The sequence below is a fragment of the Arvicanthis niloticus genome, chromosome 3 (genome assembly GCF_011762505.2).
Source record: "Arvicanthis niloticus isolate mArvNil1 chromosome 3, mArvNil1.pat.X, whole genome shotgun sequence".
Lineage (NCBI taxonomy): Eukaryota > Metazoa > Chordata > Mammalia > Rodentia > Muridae > Arvicanthis > Arvicanthis niloticus.
In genome coordinates, this window is record NC_047660.1 from 98,423,299 (window position 1) to 98,441,915 (window position 18,617).

The 18,617-nt window shown below is 36.8% G+C and overlaps 1 protein-coding gene across 2 annotated transcripts in view; it reads right to left on the reverse strand.

Annotated features, from left to right (window-relative positions):
* LOC117705022 (cadherin-related family member 3-like) overlaps positions 1 to 18,617 on the reverse strand; it is a 76,817-nt gene that overhangs the window by 10,647 nt on the left and 47,553 nt on the right. For both annotated transcript variants that reach the window (XM_076931570.1, XM_076931571.1), the window contains exons 11-17: positions 14,850 to 14,948; positions 10,405 to 10,637; positions 6,257 to 6,428; positions 4,726 to 4,967; positions 3,539 to 3,738; positions 1,533 to 1,552; positions 537 to 604 (exon numbers count right to left, since the gene is read on the reverse strand). In XM_076931570.1, coding sequence (XP_076787685.1) covers positions 537 to 604; positions 1,533 to 1,552; positions 3,539 to 3,738; positions 4,726 to 4,967; positions 6,257 to 6,428; positions 10,405 to 10,637; positions 14,850 to 14,948 — 1,034 coding nt within the window. The remainder of the gene's footprint in view (positions 1 to 536; positions 605 to 1,532; positions 1,553 to 3,538; positions 3,739 to 4,725; positions 4,968 to 6,256; positions 6,429 to 10,404; positions 10,638 to 14,849; positions 14,949 to 18,617) is intronic.

Here is an 18,617-nt window from a genome sequence, read left to right on the forward strand (position 1 = left end):
GGCAGCCAGCACTATGGAATCTCCAGAGTGCATGGGAAGCAACTGGAGAAAGGTGGAAGATAAAAACTAAATATGCCCTTTTTTATTCTGTGCTACATTGTGGGTCCAAGCTCCAGCCCTCCTTGTTGTACTTATATGGATTATTCAGTGATTATGCTTTGGCCAGTTTGAACTGTTATGCTGTCTCTGGGGGTATATACACCATCTGCTAAAGACTCTAAGGTTGAATTACTAAAAATGCATGTATAATGTATTTTCAAATATAGTCTTAAATTCTAAGTAGTATTAAATAATGCTAGGTTTATATTTGCCCACTCAGTTTTTGCTAAAGGCACATATATTTTAGGTAAATTTTGACTTCACCAAATTCCTAAAATTTAATATGAAATCCCAGCTTTGTAACATACACAGTAATTCAGCAAAAATGATGAACTGAAATTATTTTATTTCCTTCCTATGATGGTTGAATAGATTTTACCATATGTTTACAAGGAAAACTTTAATATGCAACAAAAAATAGACAAAAATGTACTTACTGATAACACTTCTAGTTTTTTGTTTCTGGTTTCTGTGATAACTTCTTTTTCTTTTTGTCTTCTATCTCCTGTTTAAAAGAATATACTAAATGAGTAAACAAATAAACAGTAAGTAAGTATGTAGTGGGTGACATTTTTAAGTGATGCAGTATGGGCTTACAAGATGACCCAGGGTTCAGGTGCTTGTTGACAAGCACGACAACCTGAGATTGATGCCCACATGACAGAAAGGAACAACCTGACTCCCTTCAGTTGTTCTGTGACCTTCCACAAAATAAAACTTGAAATATGGGTGTGGTCACTTCAGCAATACACACACGGACACTGAAGTGATCAGCATGGCTCCCCTGTAAGGATAACTTGTGAATTTGTGATATACTTTATATTTGTTTATTTAATTAGTTAAATAAGACTCAGGCTGTTCAAAAAAGGTTTATGGAAACTATTTTGTAAGGTTCATATAAACATGTGTGTATGTATGTATATTTGTGTATGTGTGTACGTACATATAAAATTATTCACATACACAGACACAACGTAGAGGTCAGGGAGGACCTGGGCAAAGCAGTGTCTTCTAGACATGGCAGGACTATTGTATGAGCTCAGGGCAGCTGTGGTGCCTGTGCAAGACCTGTATAAGAACAAACCCCTCAGTATTAGAGATGGAGAAAGGAGAGGCTCACAAGCCATACCTCTCACTGAAAAGCCACACCTCTCACTAAAAAGCCACTGACAGTTGATGGCTTCTAGCAAAGGGAGTATCAGCTATTTTTAACTTTGGTAAGAGTGTGGTTTCTAGTAGCTCAACTATTCTCAGAGGACATGAAGTTGTGAAGTAGTGAACAATTAGGAAGGTAAGGTAGGAAAATTACAAGGTGGTATGGGAGTGACTATAATCAAAATATATTTCAAGAAATCAAAAATTTAACAAAATATTATATTAAAATAAGTGTATATAATTTTAAAATTATATAATCCAAGCAAATTATATCTTACCTACAATATATTTCATTCCTCTGTATAAAAAGAAAATTTGACAAAACATCAGTTAAATTATAACAATATATGTTGAAAATAATTTTATTCAATAATTAACATGTAACTGTTATCACATCTTTTTTTTTTTTTTTTTTTTTACAAAGAAGTAATAATGTGGTTTCATTAGCTGTTTCCATCTGCTTTACTACACAATTTTAAAAAATCCTGTGTCGGTAATGGAGACACAAATTTAACTCTAAAGTTTGTGTTACCCTCTATGCAAGTACAGTGGTATGTGGTGGTGTCTGTGTACGCATGCCTGTGTTACAAAGATTAAACCCAGAGCCTGTGCATGCTTTATGGTCCCTTTCTTCATTTTAGTTTTTATTTTGATAAATGGTCTAACTCATGCTGTATTTGAATCTGCACTCCTCCTGCCTCAACATGGACTTGAGATTATAGGCCTGTGTCCCCAGACCAGGTTCCAACTCTACTTTGGAAGCTATGGCATTCTTCTCCCTGAAGCACTGTGTCGAGAAATGGTGACGAGCGCAGGTGTGTTTTTTGTTTATTTCTTTGATCTCAATGAACTTTGAAACCAATCAATTGTGTGGAGAGGGAACTGTCACTTATTACCTACCTGTCCCTAAGTTAATTCCTAGTGATTGTCAAACATCTGTCCCTGAAATAGCTTTGCCTCAAAATAATATGAGATGTTTGTTGGCTCACAAATTTGTCTTAAAAGAATTCTCCCAGACAGTACGTTCTATTGCTGGGTCAGGTAGTGCTGATCTTCAGTTTGGGCAGGGATTAGTTTTAGTTTGTTTTTTGTTGTTCTTTTGTTGTTTGGTAGGTTGGGTTTTTTTAAGGTTTATTATTTTATTTTTAATTTGTGGGTAGGTTCCCATGGAGCCTACAAGTCAGAACCTTTGTAAGTAGAATTAGAAGGGGTTTCCAGCCTCACAGAGTTGGTGCTAAGAACTAAGCTACTAAACTCCAGTCTTTTACAAGAGCAGTCAGTGCTCCTAACTTCTAAGCCATGTCTATATTGATGTATTTCTTTGTTTGTTTAGTGTGTGTGTGTGTGTGTGTGTGTTTGACAAGGTCTCATATAGATAAAGCTACCCTCAAATTTGCTATATAGTTATCGCCTCTGCCTCCTAAATGCCATCAAGCTTACCTCTGTGGATGGTTTTTAATTTTTTTTTGAGATTACAATTACATATTTTTTCTTTCATCACTCTAAACCCTCCAATATATACCTCCTTGCTCTCTTTCAAATTCACAACCTCTTTTTTCATTGTGTTACATAATGTGTGTGTTTATATTGTATAAAACCTGCTCAGTATGTATAATGATTCTTGTATGTATGCATACGTTTTCAGGGCTGACCATTTGGTATTAGATACACAATTGGTGTTCTCCACCTAGAGAAGACTATAGCTCCTGCTCTTGACCTTTCTTGCTTGTCTATAGTTCTTTGCATGGGGCTGAGGCCTCATGAACTTCTGCTCCACGTCTCCATCCGAGCCAGCATGTCCTAGTTCAGCTCATGAACCAATACTTTACTAAGCCAGCATAATCCCTAACCTTCCTTACAGATGAGAGTAGTCATCAGCCTTCATCAAGCAAACTTCTGTTTGCCACGAAGACCATTACCCAAACTACAACCAATCAAAATGCACAGTTGTAATACATCCACAATGAAGCTCCTGCATCTAATGCTCAGTGATAATTGTGGAAGAGGGGATGAAAAGATTGTAAGAACCCAGCGATCAGGGAGTTTGCTGTGAGACTGTCTACCAGGAATGTTGCTGTTTATGTGGGGAAAAAAAAAAAAAGCCTTCCCAGCATTTCAGGTTGGAATGGGTTTGGGATCTATAGTAAAAGACACCATTGAGTTCTGTACCACTAGTATTTTGTCTCTCTAGAGCACACTTAGCCAGAATGTTAAGATTACCAAACTTTAATTCATTTTAATTCTTTATTTCAAAAACTTAAACAGAAAAAGAAAATCCACATACTTGGGTTTTGACTTGGCGACTTCCCTGGCCATTCTCGGAGACTTGCTTTTAATGTTTCCATATCTCCAGAGTAGAAAACACATCCAAGAAACCAATCCAACAAAGAAAACAGCTGTCAGAGTGAAGATGAAAGGAACATACCAGTCACTGCTTTTGTACGTGTTGATAGCTGTGTACACAATGGTCAGGCCTTTTCTTTGCTGGAAAAGTATTTCAGAGCAAACAGAGCATTAGTCCCTGTTTTCAAAGAATATCTGTTTACACAGTAAAGCATCAGTACAGAGCCACCATCTTGACAGACAATGGGATATGAACACTTCCATATGTGTAAGTACCCAGGTAACAATGAGTAACATGATGACATAAAAGAGCCACCAAATTTAAAATGTGGAGAATAGAGTTGCAGAGTGGCCATTCTGTGCTCCAAAGCAAGTCATGTCTCTTTTTTTCACCTCAGTCCTTTGACCTATAAAATTAAGAGACTGAGCTAGATGATACACGGGGTTCTTTTAGACCTGTTAACTTCTCCCTTCTGTATAGCTTGAAGTAACAGTAAATTCTTAAAAATCAAATACTCAAGGAAAAAGATTTTTTTAATGCTGTATGTTAAAGGCCACAGAACAATACAATACACCCCAAAGTCAATCGAATAGGACCTTTCATTCCTGGGTGGCTGATAAACCATTATGTAATTCAGGAGAGGCTTCCCATATCTGCTTTATAAATGATACGATACTAAACGGTGTGCTATATGTTATAGAGCTGGAATGAAGATTAGATAAAATAATGGCTATAAGACATGGTACAATGCATGGAACATCATGGGTCCCTGTTGTTATGATAGCATAGTCTTTCAAAGCATTCATTTGCAGAAGGATTTTCATGGCTGTAATCTACTGAATAATGCTCCCTTATATTGAACATGATCTTCAGATGATTCAGCCAGCCATTTAGGGGTCCTTTATATATGTGCATGTAATTTTCATTATTCCTGTGCACACAATAAATATTCATAGATGCACAATGCCTGAGGGAGCTGTATGGTTGTTTGAGGTACTGTGAAAGTCTAAAGGAATATTGGAGATAGTAATGTCCTGATTCTTTGTTAAGCATTTCTATATGATATCTGACTTTGCAGTAAAATATTTACAACATAGAGACTCAAATCAAATTCTGTAACTACTTACTTCAGAACTGGTTGGAGGAGGTGGTGTGCTGGTTCTCATCACATAGATATCTATGACAACAGTTCCTGTCTTGGGCTTGACAGCTTTGCCATATTGCAGGTTGTCATCGATTACATGAACCACAAGATGATATTGCTGCTGCAGTTCGGCTCCAGATTCAAAGTTGAAAGGATTCTTCACAATTAATTTTGGAGTATTTGAACCCCGAGTTGGGTCTAATTGGAAATGAAGATTTTCATTTCCTTTAAAAAAATAATGGAAAAGTTAAAATTATTTTGTAATACATCAAATGGTCTCGAGCTACCTTAAAATGATGTTAAAACCAAGAATGTATATATAAATTTCCATATCTATAAATAGCTTACAATAAAGTTGAAATAAAATAAGCAATACATATAAGGGAAAATGTTTTTAAACTAGGAATGTTAGAGTAAACCTGAAATCTCAGGCCTTGGGAGGAAAAGGCAAGGTCATTGATCCTTGGATACATAGAGAGTTCAAGGCCAACCTGGGCTACAAAAGACACTGTCTCAAAAAAATGAAAAAAATGTCTTTAAAGGCTAATATTATGATTTTAATTCCAACATGTAACCAGCAAATCTTAATGCTACTATCTGATTATTCTGCCTGATTTTTTCCTCTTCCTTTATTTGACTGTCACATTCAACTTAGTCTAGACTAATATCTAATGAGCTAGTCAGTACAGAGTATAAGTAATGTCCTTAAGAAGTGATGTCCTTGTAGATGAACCCAGGGCCAAGTAGACAGACACATTTTAAACAAGTTGAGCACTTTTCCTTTCTTCATGTGGTTTATCATTTTGCAATAGGTATAAGCGTCAAACTAGTCTTCATAGCATATTAATAATGTGTTTGTTGATGTCTATACTCTCCCTTTTTCAGATGAGCAGCAACAGTCTGAGCCACATGAAAAGGTCTTATTGTCATGAACAAGAGGAATTCAAGAACGCTCCTTTCTTGTGTAGACTTTCTCTTGGTTTATGATCTTATGTGTTGATGGTACTCAGAGTTAAATGAATAGTGAGTGCCATGAATATGTTCTACATCTGTCTTAGATGGTTCTGTGTAACAATTTCTAGGTGTCTAATACATGGTTGGTCTCAAAAAAAAAGATCTCCTATAGAAGACAAGTTGGTGATTATAACGTTTATGTGAATCTGTGTAGATCTAGCAATAATATAGTTAAAACCATGTAGCCTTGTGAACTTGAAACAACATCAGCAGATAGAAAGATGTCATCTGTTTTTTCAGCTGGTTCCATGGATAAAAAATTTAGTTCCTTGTGCTAAAATCTATTGTATTTTCCCAAGTTCTGAGTCTCTTTGAAGTCACAGGAGTAATTGGGTTGTATGTATAGACATGAAAGGGTGTTGTGAGGAAACAATACTAGCTATGAGATAGTGTAACTCTTATAACAGTCACTTCTAGGGTTACATATCATGCCTGACATTGCATAGCTAATGTCAACTTGACACATGTTTGTGATTAAAAGAAATAATTAAAGTATCTACCAGAAGCCATTTCAAAGCGCATTTCAAAATCTTGTGAATCTCTGTCGTGACAGTTTAGTTTGAGGCCATTGACGTTTGTCCCAGCAATAACATTGTCAGAGATGATTGCTGTATATAGATTGGGTGTGCAGACAGGTGCTTCATCATTCTCATCTTCAATGTCAACAGTGACCTGTCAGTGATGAAGAGGAAAGAAACATCACATCCACACCATGAGACTATTTATACACAAAATCAGAAATGAGCATCTGGATGGGCAGATCATCCAGAATTATTAAGTAAAAAGTCTAAAACTTTCTGAGTCTGCAGACATGTACTTGGAGATAGGGATTCTATCTGTCAATCACTAGTTGTTGGTTTATTATTCTTGGGTCAGCTGTGACATTTGATATCCCCTTTAGGAAGAATTTTGGGCTCATTAGATGAACTCTATGGAAAGTAGTTATGTAAATTATAGCAAAAGCAACACTGAAGAATACTGTCTCTGAAGATAAGGTTCCCTGGACTCTGAATTGCTTACATTCAATAGCAAACACACCTAGAAGGAGCTCCTTCTAACTTAACTAAGGATTCTTCTGTACCATTTCTCCAAGCACAATGTATGTCTGACCTTAATTAGGGGTGTTATCAACATTTTTGTAATTAAATATCATAAGTCAGGAAGCTATGATTTACATGGGAAAATATCAAAATATCAAGAGTTTGAAAATGTCAGTGATCAAATGCCAGTCAGCTTAGAAAGGTTTTCTGCCCACCTCTTCAATGACTAATAATGTCCCCAATAACATTAGCAGAAGAATCCCTGGTGTGTCTACATCTGCAAGAATTATCTTTTTCGAAATATTTTATGGAATGTTTCAATAACATAGTTAAGTTCTTGGAGGAAATCGTGAATTTCTTAATGTTACTTCTCTGTAGACTGAATACAACTAGATGTAGTATTTAGTACTTGAGATTTTTAATTTAAATTTAATTAATTTGTTTATTTGTTTGTTTGTTTTTAAGATGGAGTTTTTCTACATAGCAATGGCTGTCATAAAACTCAGTCTGTAGACCAGGCTGTCTTTGTTCCCAGAGATCCATCTGCCTCTTCCTCACAAATTCTAGGAATAAAGGTATGTGCCACATGGCTACTTCATTTATTTTGTGTGCATGTTTCTGTGTGTGCATGCACACATGCACACAGCAGTGTGTGTGATATCAGAGGTCAAGTGTCAAGAGTTGACTTTCTTTTTTCACTATGTGGGTACAGAGGATCAAACCAGACTTTATGTCAGGTGGCTTAACCTGCTGAGCTATCTCACAAGCCTGAGACACTTTTTTATTTTTATTTAATTTTAATTTAATTACTTTTAGTTTTTGAGAATTTATGTATGTGTACTATAGTTGCATAATCTTCACCCCTCCCTTTACCCCTCTAACTCTTCCCATTGCCTCATTCCCTCTCAAGTTTATGAACTCTTCTATTGATGTCATTCTCTCCTGCCAGTCTTACTACCTTTCCACATTTCTCATAATGTATCCCACATACCATGTCTGTGCTGCTGTCTGTAGAATTAATTTCTCCTTTCCTCTGGGACCATTTACCCACTAGCAGCTATCTAAGTTATCAGGTTGATAATTTGAGCATTAGTCTTGATGTATTGGAGAGACAGAAAGAAAATTGAGCTAAGGGTGAAAAGGTAGCCAGGTCCAGATCGTTCAGGTACTGTGGACCCTGAGAATGATGCTACAGCCTAATCCAGAATAGTGGGGAGTTGGTCTTTTTCAGGAATCATTCTGGCACATTTCTAGAACCACATCTTTGAGTGTGGTTCTAGAAAGCAGCCTATGTCATCTGACCAATTACAGGCTCTGACCAATGGGGCAGAGCTAGGATATTAGCAAGAGATGGGTGAGAAATAGAGAATACATTACCTGAAGGATTGAAGTGAAGACTTAGGGAACATGACAGGGAATCTGTACCCAGACTTCAACCTGTCTCTTTGAGCGGAGTAACCTCAATATGCTATATAGTGTCTAAGCCTCCTCCTTCTGAGCTGCTCTCTCTTAAGTCTCTTCCTTTCATCTCTTCTCATAAGTGATGTGCATATCTTATCCTGTCAAATCTTTCTCTAACATTGTCTGCCACTCAATTAGACATCATTTTCAAACAAGGGTGCTTCCTTCTATACGCTAACTTTACCTTTGTTGTTTGGGATTAAAGCTATGTACTAAGAGAGTGTCTGTATTTCAACCAGAGGTATTAAAGGTGTTATGGCTGAGCCATACCACAACTAGAAACAGGCTTCTCTGGTAAACAACATAATCTTGGGATTCAGAGTATAATCAAACATCATGCAACAACACTATTTGAAGAAATTATAAGTGTCTATAAAAAACTGGCCAAAGTACCTTACATTAAAAATAACTCTAGGGCTGGAGAGATGGCTCAGAGGTTAAGAACACTGGCTGCTTGCTCTTCCAGAGGTCCTGAGTTCAATTCCCAGCAACCACATGGTGGCTCACAACCATCTGTAATGGGATCTGATGCCCTCTTCTGGTGTGTCTGAAGATAGCAACAGTGTACTCATATAAATGAAATCAATAAATCTAATAAAAAAAAATAACTCTAGTGAGTATCATTCTAAACCTGCCAAGTCTCATAATTCCAGCCTCATTACGTTGTAAGCTCAGCTCTGTGAAAGTCATTCTAATCATTGATGCAGATAGGTCAAAAGACCTATCTACTTTCCTCACAGTGACACTCACTCAAAAAACACAAAAGACAAAACCCAGTAACCTCACATAAGAGGAGGAAGTACACTGAGAATCAGCTGGCAGTCTTACAACTCAAGAAGTCCTGACTCCAGAAGTTTGCTATGCAACAACAAACCTTAGCTTTATTAGTAATGTATGCCCCATAATAAGTACAACATCATATATTATTGATATCTTTTAACAGTCAGTCCTTTGGCTTTGTTCTTAAAAAATGTAGATACATACACTAAATTCAGGCTGCCTTCTACTTCAAAGCAATGCTAGGTCTGTGAATATTATATTAACCTGAGGTACATTTCCTAAACTCTGTACCCCAGTTTCTTCCTCTGTATGGTGAAGGTGAGTATAATACTGCCCATTTCACATGTTAAAGTAAGAATCAACCACCTCACATCTTGTCCAAAAATATTCATGTTATTTTTTTGAGAACCCATATATGCCAGAGAGAGAAAGTAGCCAGTTCCTCCTTCCCCATTCTGAAGTGAATATTTCTGATATCTTTGGAGACTCGGTTGTGTCATGTGATGTTTTTCTGGAAACTGTCTTATGAGAGAATGTTTGCGGAAGCAAACATGTGGGAGGATGTTTTGCTGAGAACAGACATATGGTATTTTTCTAGAAACTGCCTGGAATGGAGGCATGTGATGTGTTGCTAAAGCAGATGTTTGAGAGGATATGTGATGTTTAGATAGGATATAAGTATAACCCAACAGACAGGGGAAAATGCTGTGGCATTGGTTCGCCTTGCCACTCTGTTGGTCTTCTATGGGCTTTGTTGATGCTAGTCTTCACTGATGACTGTGCAGCATTGATTTGCCTTGCCTTCTTCACTGACTTTACAGAGAAAAATGCACCAAAGAACTTCTGGTGGTGTTCCCTCAGCTTCTTGCCACTTTTGCAGAATAGGGAGATTCAGGACTATTGATGGGAGTTTTGCAGTTTCTTCTCGATTGAATTGCTGTTACTGATTCATAAATGGTGTTTCTAAGTGGATCAAGGAACTGCTTCTGATTTGTGCGAACTAAACTGCTGACATCCTGACAACAAAGATTGAAATCATCCCAAAGAACTATTTTTAAACAGGTCCACAACCTCCTTTGCCCTTCCTTTACCTTTCCTTTCTATTATGTCTGGTGAGTGGTGAGCTAAAAGGAAGGTTAAAGCATTTAAGATCCCTTATTAAAGTGGGTTTAAAAAATCTAAGCCTACACCATTCAGACTTCTAAAGGTAAGTTGATACAAATGTTATGGAACACTTGAGAAGGAGAAGAAATTCACAAGTTTCTCCATTCTAAGCCACTGTTGTGACCTGATCACCCCAATGTGATAAATTAGAACTTAATACATTGGTCAGTCACATAGCCACAAAACTATGTCTCTTTACTCACTGTGGTCACTGCAGTTCGTGGATAATCTCTGTCACAATCCACAGCTTCCACTGTGAGGTTATATTGCCTCACTGACTCATAGTCCGGCTGAGTAGTGAGTTCAATCAGTCCAGAGAAAGGGTGAATCCAAAACTTTTGTACAGGCTGCATGTCTCCATGGATTATCTTGTATGTCAGACAGTCTGGTGGGTGGTCCTCATCAATGGCAGTCACTTGTCCAACTTTGTAGAAAGCTGCCAATGTTTCACACTTTATTTATCTCATGTACATACATAAAGGTTTACCATGTCTATAATTTTTCAAATGATAACCTGGATTGTTTTCAAGTGATGAGAACATAAACACTCTTGGGTAATAATGAGTGCTTAATGACTAAAACTCCACATGGTAGCAGGCAGATTTACAGGAAATCCCACTCAAATGAAATAATTTTAAAATGACTCTATAATGCTAATAATTAATTTCATCTTAGCATTATGCTGCTAGGTGGCATATAATCTTCAAAAGCCAGACTCAGAAACTAGAAGTTGCAGTTTACAAATCTTAGTCTCTCACTAGAGTAATAGTGGACAATTCTGTAGGCCCCTTAATTTTTTTTTCTTTCTTTGAAAACTAAGTGCAGTAACAGTATCTACCATACCGAGTTGTGAAGACAGGATGAATTAAAATACATGAAGCACTTAGAGTTATAGTAAAGCCTGGCATACAGTAAATGCTAAGAATTATTTCTTATTTGCATAACCCTCTCACTGAGCCTTAGCAACAGCTGGATGACAGTAGTACTATTTCCTCCATTTTAAACATAAAGAACTGAGACCCTGAGGCCACACAACTAATTGTGATGGAGTCTGGCTCAAGTCTGTGTCTGCTAATTCTACAGTCTGATTTTAAAAATTGCTTCACAATACTTCTGGTTAATAATATTCACCAGTAATCTTTCAGAAGAATAATAACTACAGTGCATTGGTTAAATTCATATCCCCAAGTTCTTTACCCTTCCTGTGACCCCACTATTAGCCATGCAGGCAACCCTAGCACTCTGGCTTGTCATTTGCTTTGATCAATGAGATATTAGTCAACCTGATGCAGGCAAAGGTATGAGAAGTATTTGTGAGGTTAGATTGACTTTCTCTTGCCACATAAACACACACACACAAACACACACACACACACACATGCTCTCCTGACTATACCTATAGAAGTCACTCTAGTTATAACTATATATTTTCTTTCACTTTAAGAACATGCTGAGTTTAGCCTGAGAAGGAGAGGATAGGGGAGGAGCCAAAGCACTTCAGTCATTCCAACTACACCAGGACACAGCACTGAAAACCAGCCGACTCTCACAAGTTTGAGCAAGACCAGAAAGATAATGTAATTCTTGGATGTCTAAGCTACAAATAGTTATTGCTATGTTACTCTAATCTGTATGGGATTCAGCACATAACATATTTATGTCAGTAGATTACAGCTATGATAGGTTATTCTTCAATCATTTTATACTGAAATCATAAGCTCTGGTACATGATGATATACAGCTCACCATGATGCGTCTGGGTGTTTCCCCTGAGCAATGATGAAGAAGAAAGAACATGTGACATTCCCATCACTTTCAACTTCAAAGAATATTTCTCTACCTGGTACATTCTTTTAATCAATATTAATCTCTTATAATGAACAATTAAGTAGACAGTGGGCACAGATTTTATCAACAATAGAAGGAGAACATTCATGGAAAGATTTCCTCTTATGGCAGTTCCAAAAGAGAACTAGTCTATTGCTTGAGTGACAGCATCATATTTATAAAGGGTATTGCAGTGGATACATGGTCATGGAGAAGACAAAACCAGTAAAACTAATCTCTGTCTTACAGACCTGGAAAATAATGGAGTCATTTCCATGTTTAACACCTGGTTAAGCACAATGGAAAGCATGTTCTTCTGAAGGTGTAAAATTAACCTTTCAATAAACTCTAAATGTTGTCTTGAGCATCTTTAACTGAATTTTAAATAGAGTAATTATGGAACGCTGATTTCTGCCAAACCTCAACAAAACATACTGGAAATGGAGCACATTTTCCCTGGTGACCTACAACTCAGCTCATTCAGTTTCCATGTTTCTTCTAAGTCACTACCGATAAAGGAGTTCTTTACCTACACCTACTTCCTTCTATAGATTTCTGTCAGCTTTTCACTGATCATCAGGTTTTACTTTAATATTATAGATCTCCATAATTATAACTTTCATGTAATCTACTAGATAGATTTGAATGCTCAATGGTAATTAATTCAGAATGGGAAAAACACCTTTTCTATTAATGTAGTGTTCTGTTCTGTTCTGTTCTGTTCTGTTCTGTTCTGTTCTGTTCTGTTCTGTTCTGTTCTGTACTGTTTTAAGCTGGCCTGGAACTCACTATGAAAACCAAGCTGGCCTCAAACTCAGAGATCCACCTGCCTCTGCCTCTCAAGTGCTTGAACTACAGGCAAGTCCTACCATACACAGCTCTTTAACATAGTATTTAAATATTCTGAAGGTCTATAGACCCAATGTTTGATATACTGATGAGAGCTTTGTGGAAATGACTATAGCCCAAGTCCTGTGCTTTTAAGTTCTCATCTGTAAGATAATAACTAGATCATAGAGATGAGATGAGGCTTCTGCGCATGTCTGACATCCCATGCTCAGTACCATAGTACATATTTAAGTTGTCACATATCAGGATTCTTTTAAAATATTTATATCTTTATTTATTTTCTATATATTCATATTTTTAATTATGTGTCTGTGTGGGAGTATTACCTGCACATGAGTGTAGGTGATCACAGAAGCCAGAGGTGCTAGGTTCCCTAGAGCTAGAGTTACAGGCAGTTGTGAGCCATCAACCATGTATTATAGGAATGGAGTTTAGGCTCGCTGCAAAAGCAGTATGTGCTCTTAACTGCTGAGCCATCTTTCCAGCCCAGTAGCTGGATTCTTGATGTCAAACACCTTTCTTCCCACGGCCAATGAGTCCTACTGCTGATGTCTCCCGAGTGCTGGCAGTTTTCAGTGCACTGGAACTTTTTTTTTTTTTTTTTTTTTTTTTTTTTGGAAAGGCAACAAAATCACCCTTTAGTCTTCCTTATTAGGATGTACAAGCTGAATAAATTTATTGTTTTGTTTTGTTTCACAGGCTTGAATTATTTTCTTCCTTTTATTTCTTATAATATAATTACATAATTTCTCCCTTCCCTTGAAGGAGTGGAGGGGTTTTTTTGGGTTTTTTGTTTGTTTGTTTGTTTGTTTGTTTGTTTGTTTTCTTTTTTTCTGAGACAGGGTTTCTCTGTGTAGCCCTGGCTGTCCTGGAACTCACTCTGTAGACACCAGGCTGGCCTCAAACTCAGAAATCCACCTGCCTTTGCCTCCCAAGTGCTGGGATTAAAGGCATGTGCTACCACTGCCCAGCAGGAGTAGAGTTTTAAAAGAATAATGACCCATCTCTTTTGCTGAAGTACTTTAAAACAAATGAAAACCTTACCCATAAATATATCAAGATACACCTCATTTGTACTGGTTTCAACATACCAAAATAGCATGGAGACTTTACTTCAGATGTTTCCATTTTAGAAAGTAAATTTATTTATTAAGAAATGAACAAAATTGACTACTACAAATATTTTAAACTGTAAAAATTGTTCTTATGAATTTATAACAAAACAAACCCCTCAAAGGTACATAAGTATATGAATTGCTGAGATCATTAACTTCTGATAGCAGAGACAGGTTTGAAGACAGCTTCCTTTGACATCTGTACTTATGGTCTTTCTGCTACAACATGCTGTGCTTACAAAGCAGTTTGACTTGATCTTGGGTCAGTCAGTCCTGTCACTTGAAGGATTCAGGTCAAGCCTGGAGGACTCACTATCCAGAAAATCTGAAGAAGGGGTATGTTCCCATCTTAGATGACAGAATCACCACTATTACCATTGCTGCGTTTTCCAGATAGAATGAGGTTAACCATTATGTCCTAACACGTATCTAATTTAGAACAAAGATAGAACCTTAGCCATCATCTTGATTTTAGACCTAAAACCTTTACCCCAGCTGGGCTTGAGATTTGGGTTGTATGGATAATAACCACACTGTTCCTACTTCTTGACACTTAGTCACAGTTTGGAGTCAAAGAATAAGAAATAAAGTCAATAATGTGCATTTGTCCGCAACAAAAACAAACCCTAAAACTGACATCAAATCTCAAAGTAGCCTTTGGGAGGTCATCAGGATGACATTTGAGAGCATCGACACTGAAGAAAACCTCCTCTGAAGGTCTCATGTCCAACCACACTCCTATACTTGCCTGTATTCTATAAATGCTCACAGTCTTTTTCCATCAGCCCCCCAGCAGACATCTGGTATGTGTTTCCTTGTGTATGTTTTAATGTTAAAAAAACTTAGAACATTCTTACCTCCTGATGTTTCTGGAACTGAAAATACATAGTGCGAGGCTTGAAATTTGGGGCTGAAATCATTGTCAGGAGCAATCTCCACAAGGATTGTCACAGTCACTGTAAAATTGAACAGCTAATTAATACTTTTTTGTTGTTTTACTCTGAAAACTACTGAAACATGTCCCCAGTATCAGAATTAGTGAGGGATTATGAAACTACAGCAGGAGTCTCTCTACCTACAAATGATTGGTATTTCCACAGACTCATGTATTGAAACACTTGGTTCCCAGGTGATGATAGTGTCATTTGGAAAGGCTGTAGGACCCTTAGAAAGAGGATTTTCCTTGGAGGAAAGGAGTGCAGGTGGAGATTTTATAACATGGCTTCTCTTTGGTCTCTGCTACATGGTTTCAATGTAATTGGCTTCATTCAACTCCTACTGCCGCCCTTACTATGCCCTAGTGGTCTCTATCTTTTCAAACCATGAGCCAATCTTCCCTCATGTTACTTCTTGTCAGATAGCTGTGACAGCAACAAGGAACATAAGACAATATCCAGACAAATTCTGTGGCTAGCCCAAACAGTTTAGCAAAAATGTCTAAGGTAATTATGTTTTATATTTTATTTTATTAATGCATATATGTATACAAGATAATATATTTATGCATAGGTACATATTTTCTACAAGAGAGTTTATCACAAATTTCTTTGAAACAATTCTTCTATTGGTTAGCTCAGGTGACTTTCCGATCAGTCTGTGATGTCCTGCACTATGGTTTTAAAGCTTTATGAGAAATTCTATGTTTAATGTTCAGAATTAACATAAATTCTGTGACCCTAAGCCAGCTTTCACTTCTAGGAATCTCAGTTTCCTCATCAATCAACCAACTAATCAATCAATCAAGTCACTGTCCATCTCCTACATCACAGTATAAATATGAAGTCAAAGGAGATTATGATCAAAATTCTTTTCAAAGGATAACAAGTTACCACAAAAGGAGTTATCACTGGCCAGCCAGGTTGCTCAGTAGGTAAAGGTGCCTGATCCCAAGCCTGATGACTTGAGTTCAATCTCCAAGACTCACATGGTGGAAGGAGAGAATGTACACCAGCAGGTTGTCTTCTAGCCTCCACATGCACATTATGGCGTGTCCTACCCTTCTGCACGCACACATACAATCAAATCATTAAGCGTAGTAAAAATAAAGGATTTGTTACAATTTTTGCACATTGCCAGTAAAAGAAGGATCTCTGTACTTTGGGCTAATGAGCTAAGGTAGCCTATTAAAGAGTTGTTAAAAAAATATTTTGATATTAACACATAAAAGGAGGCAACTTGAAGCAGGAAAGTATTTTAAAGTAAAATTAGAATATCATATGCAAGACACTAACTAGGACATTGGTATTTCTGCCACAGTTTCACAGGAAAGAGACTGAAATGAACAGAACTACATTCATCGTCTAATATTATAAAGGTGAAAGTTCTAATATTACAAAGGACTAGATGCCAGAACAAGCTATACTGACCATTAACATCTCTGAGATATGAATATGCCAAATAGGAAGTCCTCAATTAAATAAAAATTAAGAGGTTTTTGTGGCAAGTCTTCTTTGGATTTCTGCTATACTCGTGTTTATTTTGGATCTCTAGGAAAACATTCTTCCCAGACATGCTTTATCTATAACAGATTGTCTATATTCATGTTCAAAAGAATTTTGGTATATTGCCTCTCCTAAAACTCTGTATGACATATGACAAATAGTAAAATTCAGTCTGAGATCTATATGACCTTTATTTCAGAGACTTAACAGCATGCTTTAGCTTCTAGCATATACCACTGTATTCACTTTCAAGGATAGCCTCTGCAGCTTTCATCACAATCTCAACAGTGAACATGATCCCTAAGATGGTTAAAACATACTGTTCTACTAAAACAAATCATTTACTTTAGGCCCATGTATCTTGTTCAATAAATCAAATTAATTAAAAAATAAAAATGTATATGTTGCAATAGCAGGTGCTATTTACAGCTTTACCACACTATGATATTTTTTATTGCATCCATAAAAACTCCAAATTGTGTGAATTAGCTGGCCTATAAAACAGAAGGAATGAAACTTGCAATTACTGTGAATATGTTGGTGAGTGAAGACCAGAGAAGATATACTACTGAAAAAGATGTTTTATCTCTGCCCTGTTCAAAAAGGGTTAAAATCTGGTGAAATGGACAAGTTATTTAGCTACTACAAAAAATCCATCCTAAAAGGTCACTTTGGCCTATATTATAGACTTCTTCATGATGCTCTACCAATAGCTTCAAAAAATTCAAGAATACTTTTGGGCAAGCTGTCATGTTTTTATTCCTATGCCCAAAATAGCACTTTCTCCAGGTAGCTGTGTAAGTCCACAAACCACCATTTTAACTTAGCCTCGGTATTAGCTACTTTCCTGATAACTGGAATAAAGAAGATACTCAAAAGAAACAACTTAATGGAGAAAAAAATTTTGCCTCTTGGTTAAAGTTGGGAAAGTGTGACAGGAGAAAGTCAAAGACATTTGCTCATGTCTTAGCAGATTAGGAAACAGAAAGACAGCAGGAACTAAGGTCAAGATATGACTCCCATGACCCACTCCCAGTGATTCCAGTGACAACCACTTTCCAAAAGTTCTACAACCTCCCCAAAACAGTGTCACTATCTGGAAATAAAGTGTTCAAACACAGTCTTGTCTGTGGGGGAGCATTTTATATTCAATCACAGCAGCTTCATAAAAATTTTTACATCGTTGAGTCAAGAAGGATTAAAAGTATCCTAGGTGTATTGACTACAGTTTACACTTGAGTACTGTTAGGCTGCAAACACATACATGTCTTCTATAATTCCACCCTACTGCGTCCATGAAAGACAATATATTTTTACTTGCTTCGGAATCCAGCTCAATCCAGTGATCAAGGCAAACACCAGCAATGATTCAATGTTCTTACAAGAGGAAAAAAAAAAAAACAACTGTCTCCTTTATTCTAGGCTTTTTATTACCAGATAACACCTTTCTGCCATTAAATTTGAGGTTCCTTCCATGACTTTTTATTTATCAGTAATGGTGATATGCTTGTAACCTGAAAATTCTGAGGGTATCCATAGAAAAATCTCTATAGCTCGTACCCCTCCAAAAAGTCTAAAACTGCTGATGGGTAATTGTTGAGCAAGTACAAACCCCTCAGGAAACTTGATATATGCTTTTATTTTACCAAGAATAGGAATCAGGCAGCTTACTTAGCACACCAACTCCTACTTATTTCACTCTGGATCCTTAGCTCCTGAATCAAACATGTATGTCAAAAGAACAGTAGTTCACAATCAGCAAAATTGCAACTATTAAACCTCTAAGTGCCAAGAATTTTATAATCATGCAGTCTTGGCAAACTGAATCTCACTGCATCAAAGGCTTATTTATCATAGACTGGCACAAAATGATGTAAAAGTTATGTGAGAACAACACTATGTGAGAGAACAGTAGCCATGCCCTGCACATTCTTTGGGTTCACATATTGTAGAAACTGGTGAGTAGCTCACTACTTGCGTTAATAACAGCTTTATGTCTTGCAATATCATTCAAGTAAAATGCATTTAAGGCAATAATTAACTATATGTATGGGCTACAGTTTGCCTGATATCAAGCACTTTCCAAGTCAGATGTATTTGCTATTATTTAGCATAAAGAATCAAATATATATATAATGTGTGTGTGTATAAATATATGATTATATACACATATGTGTGTATATA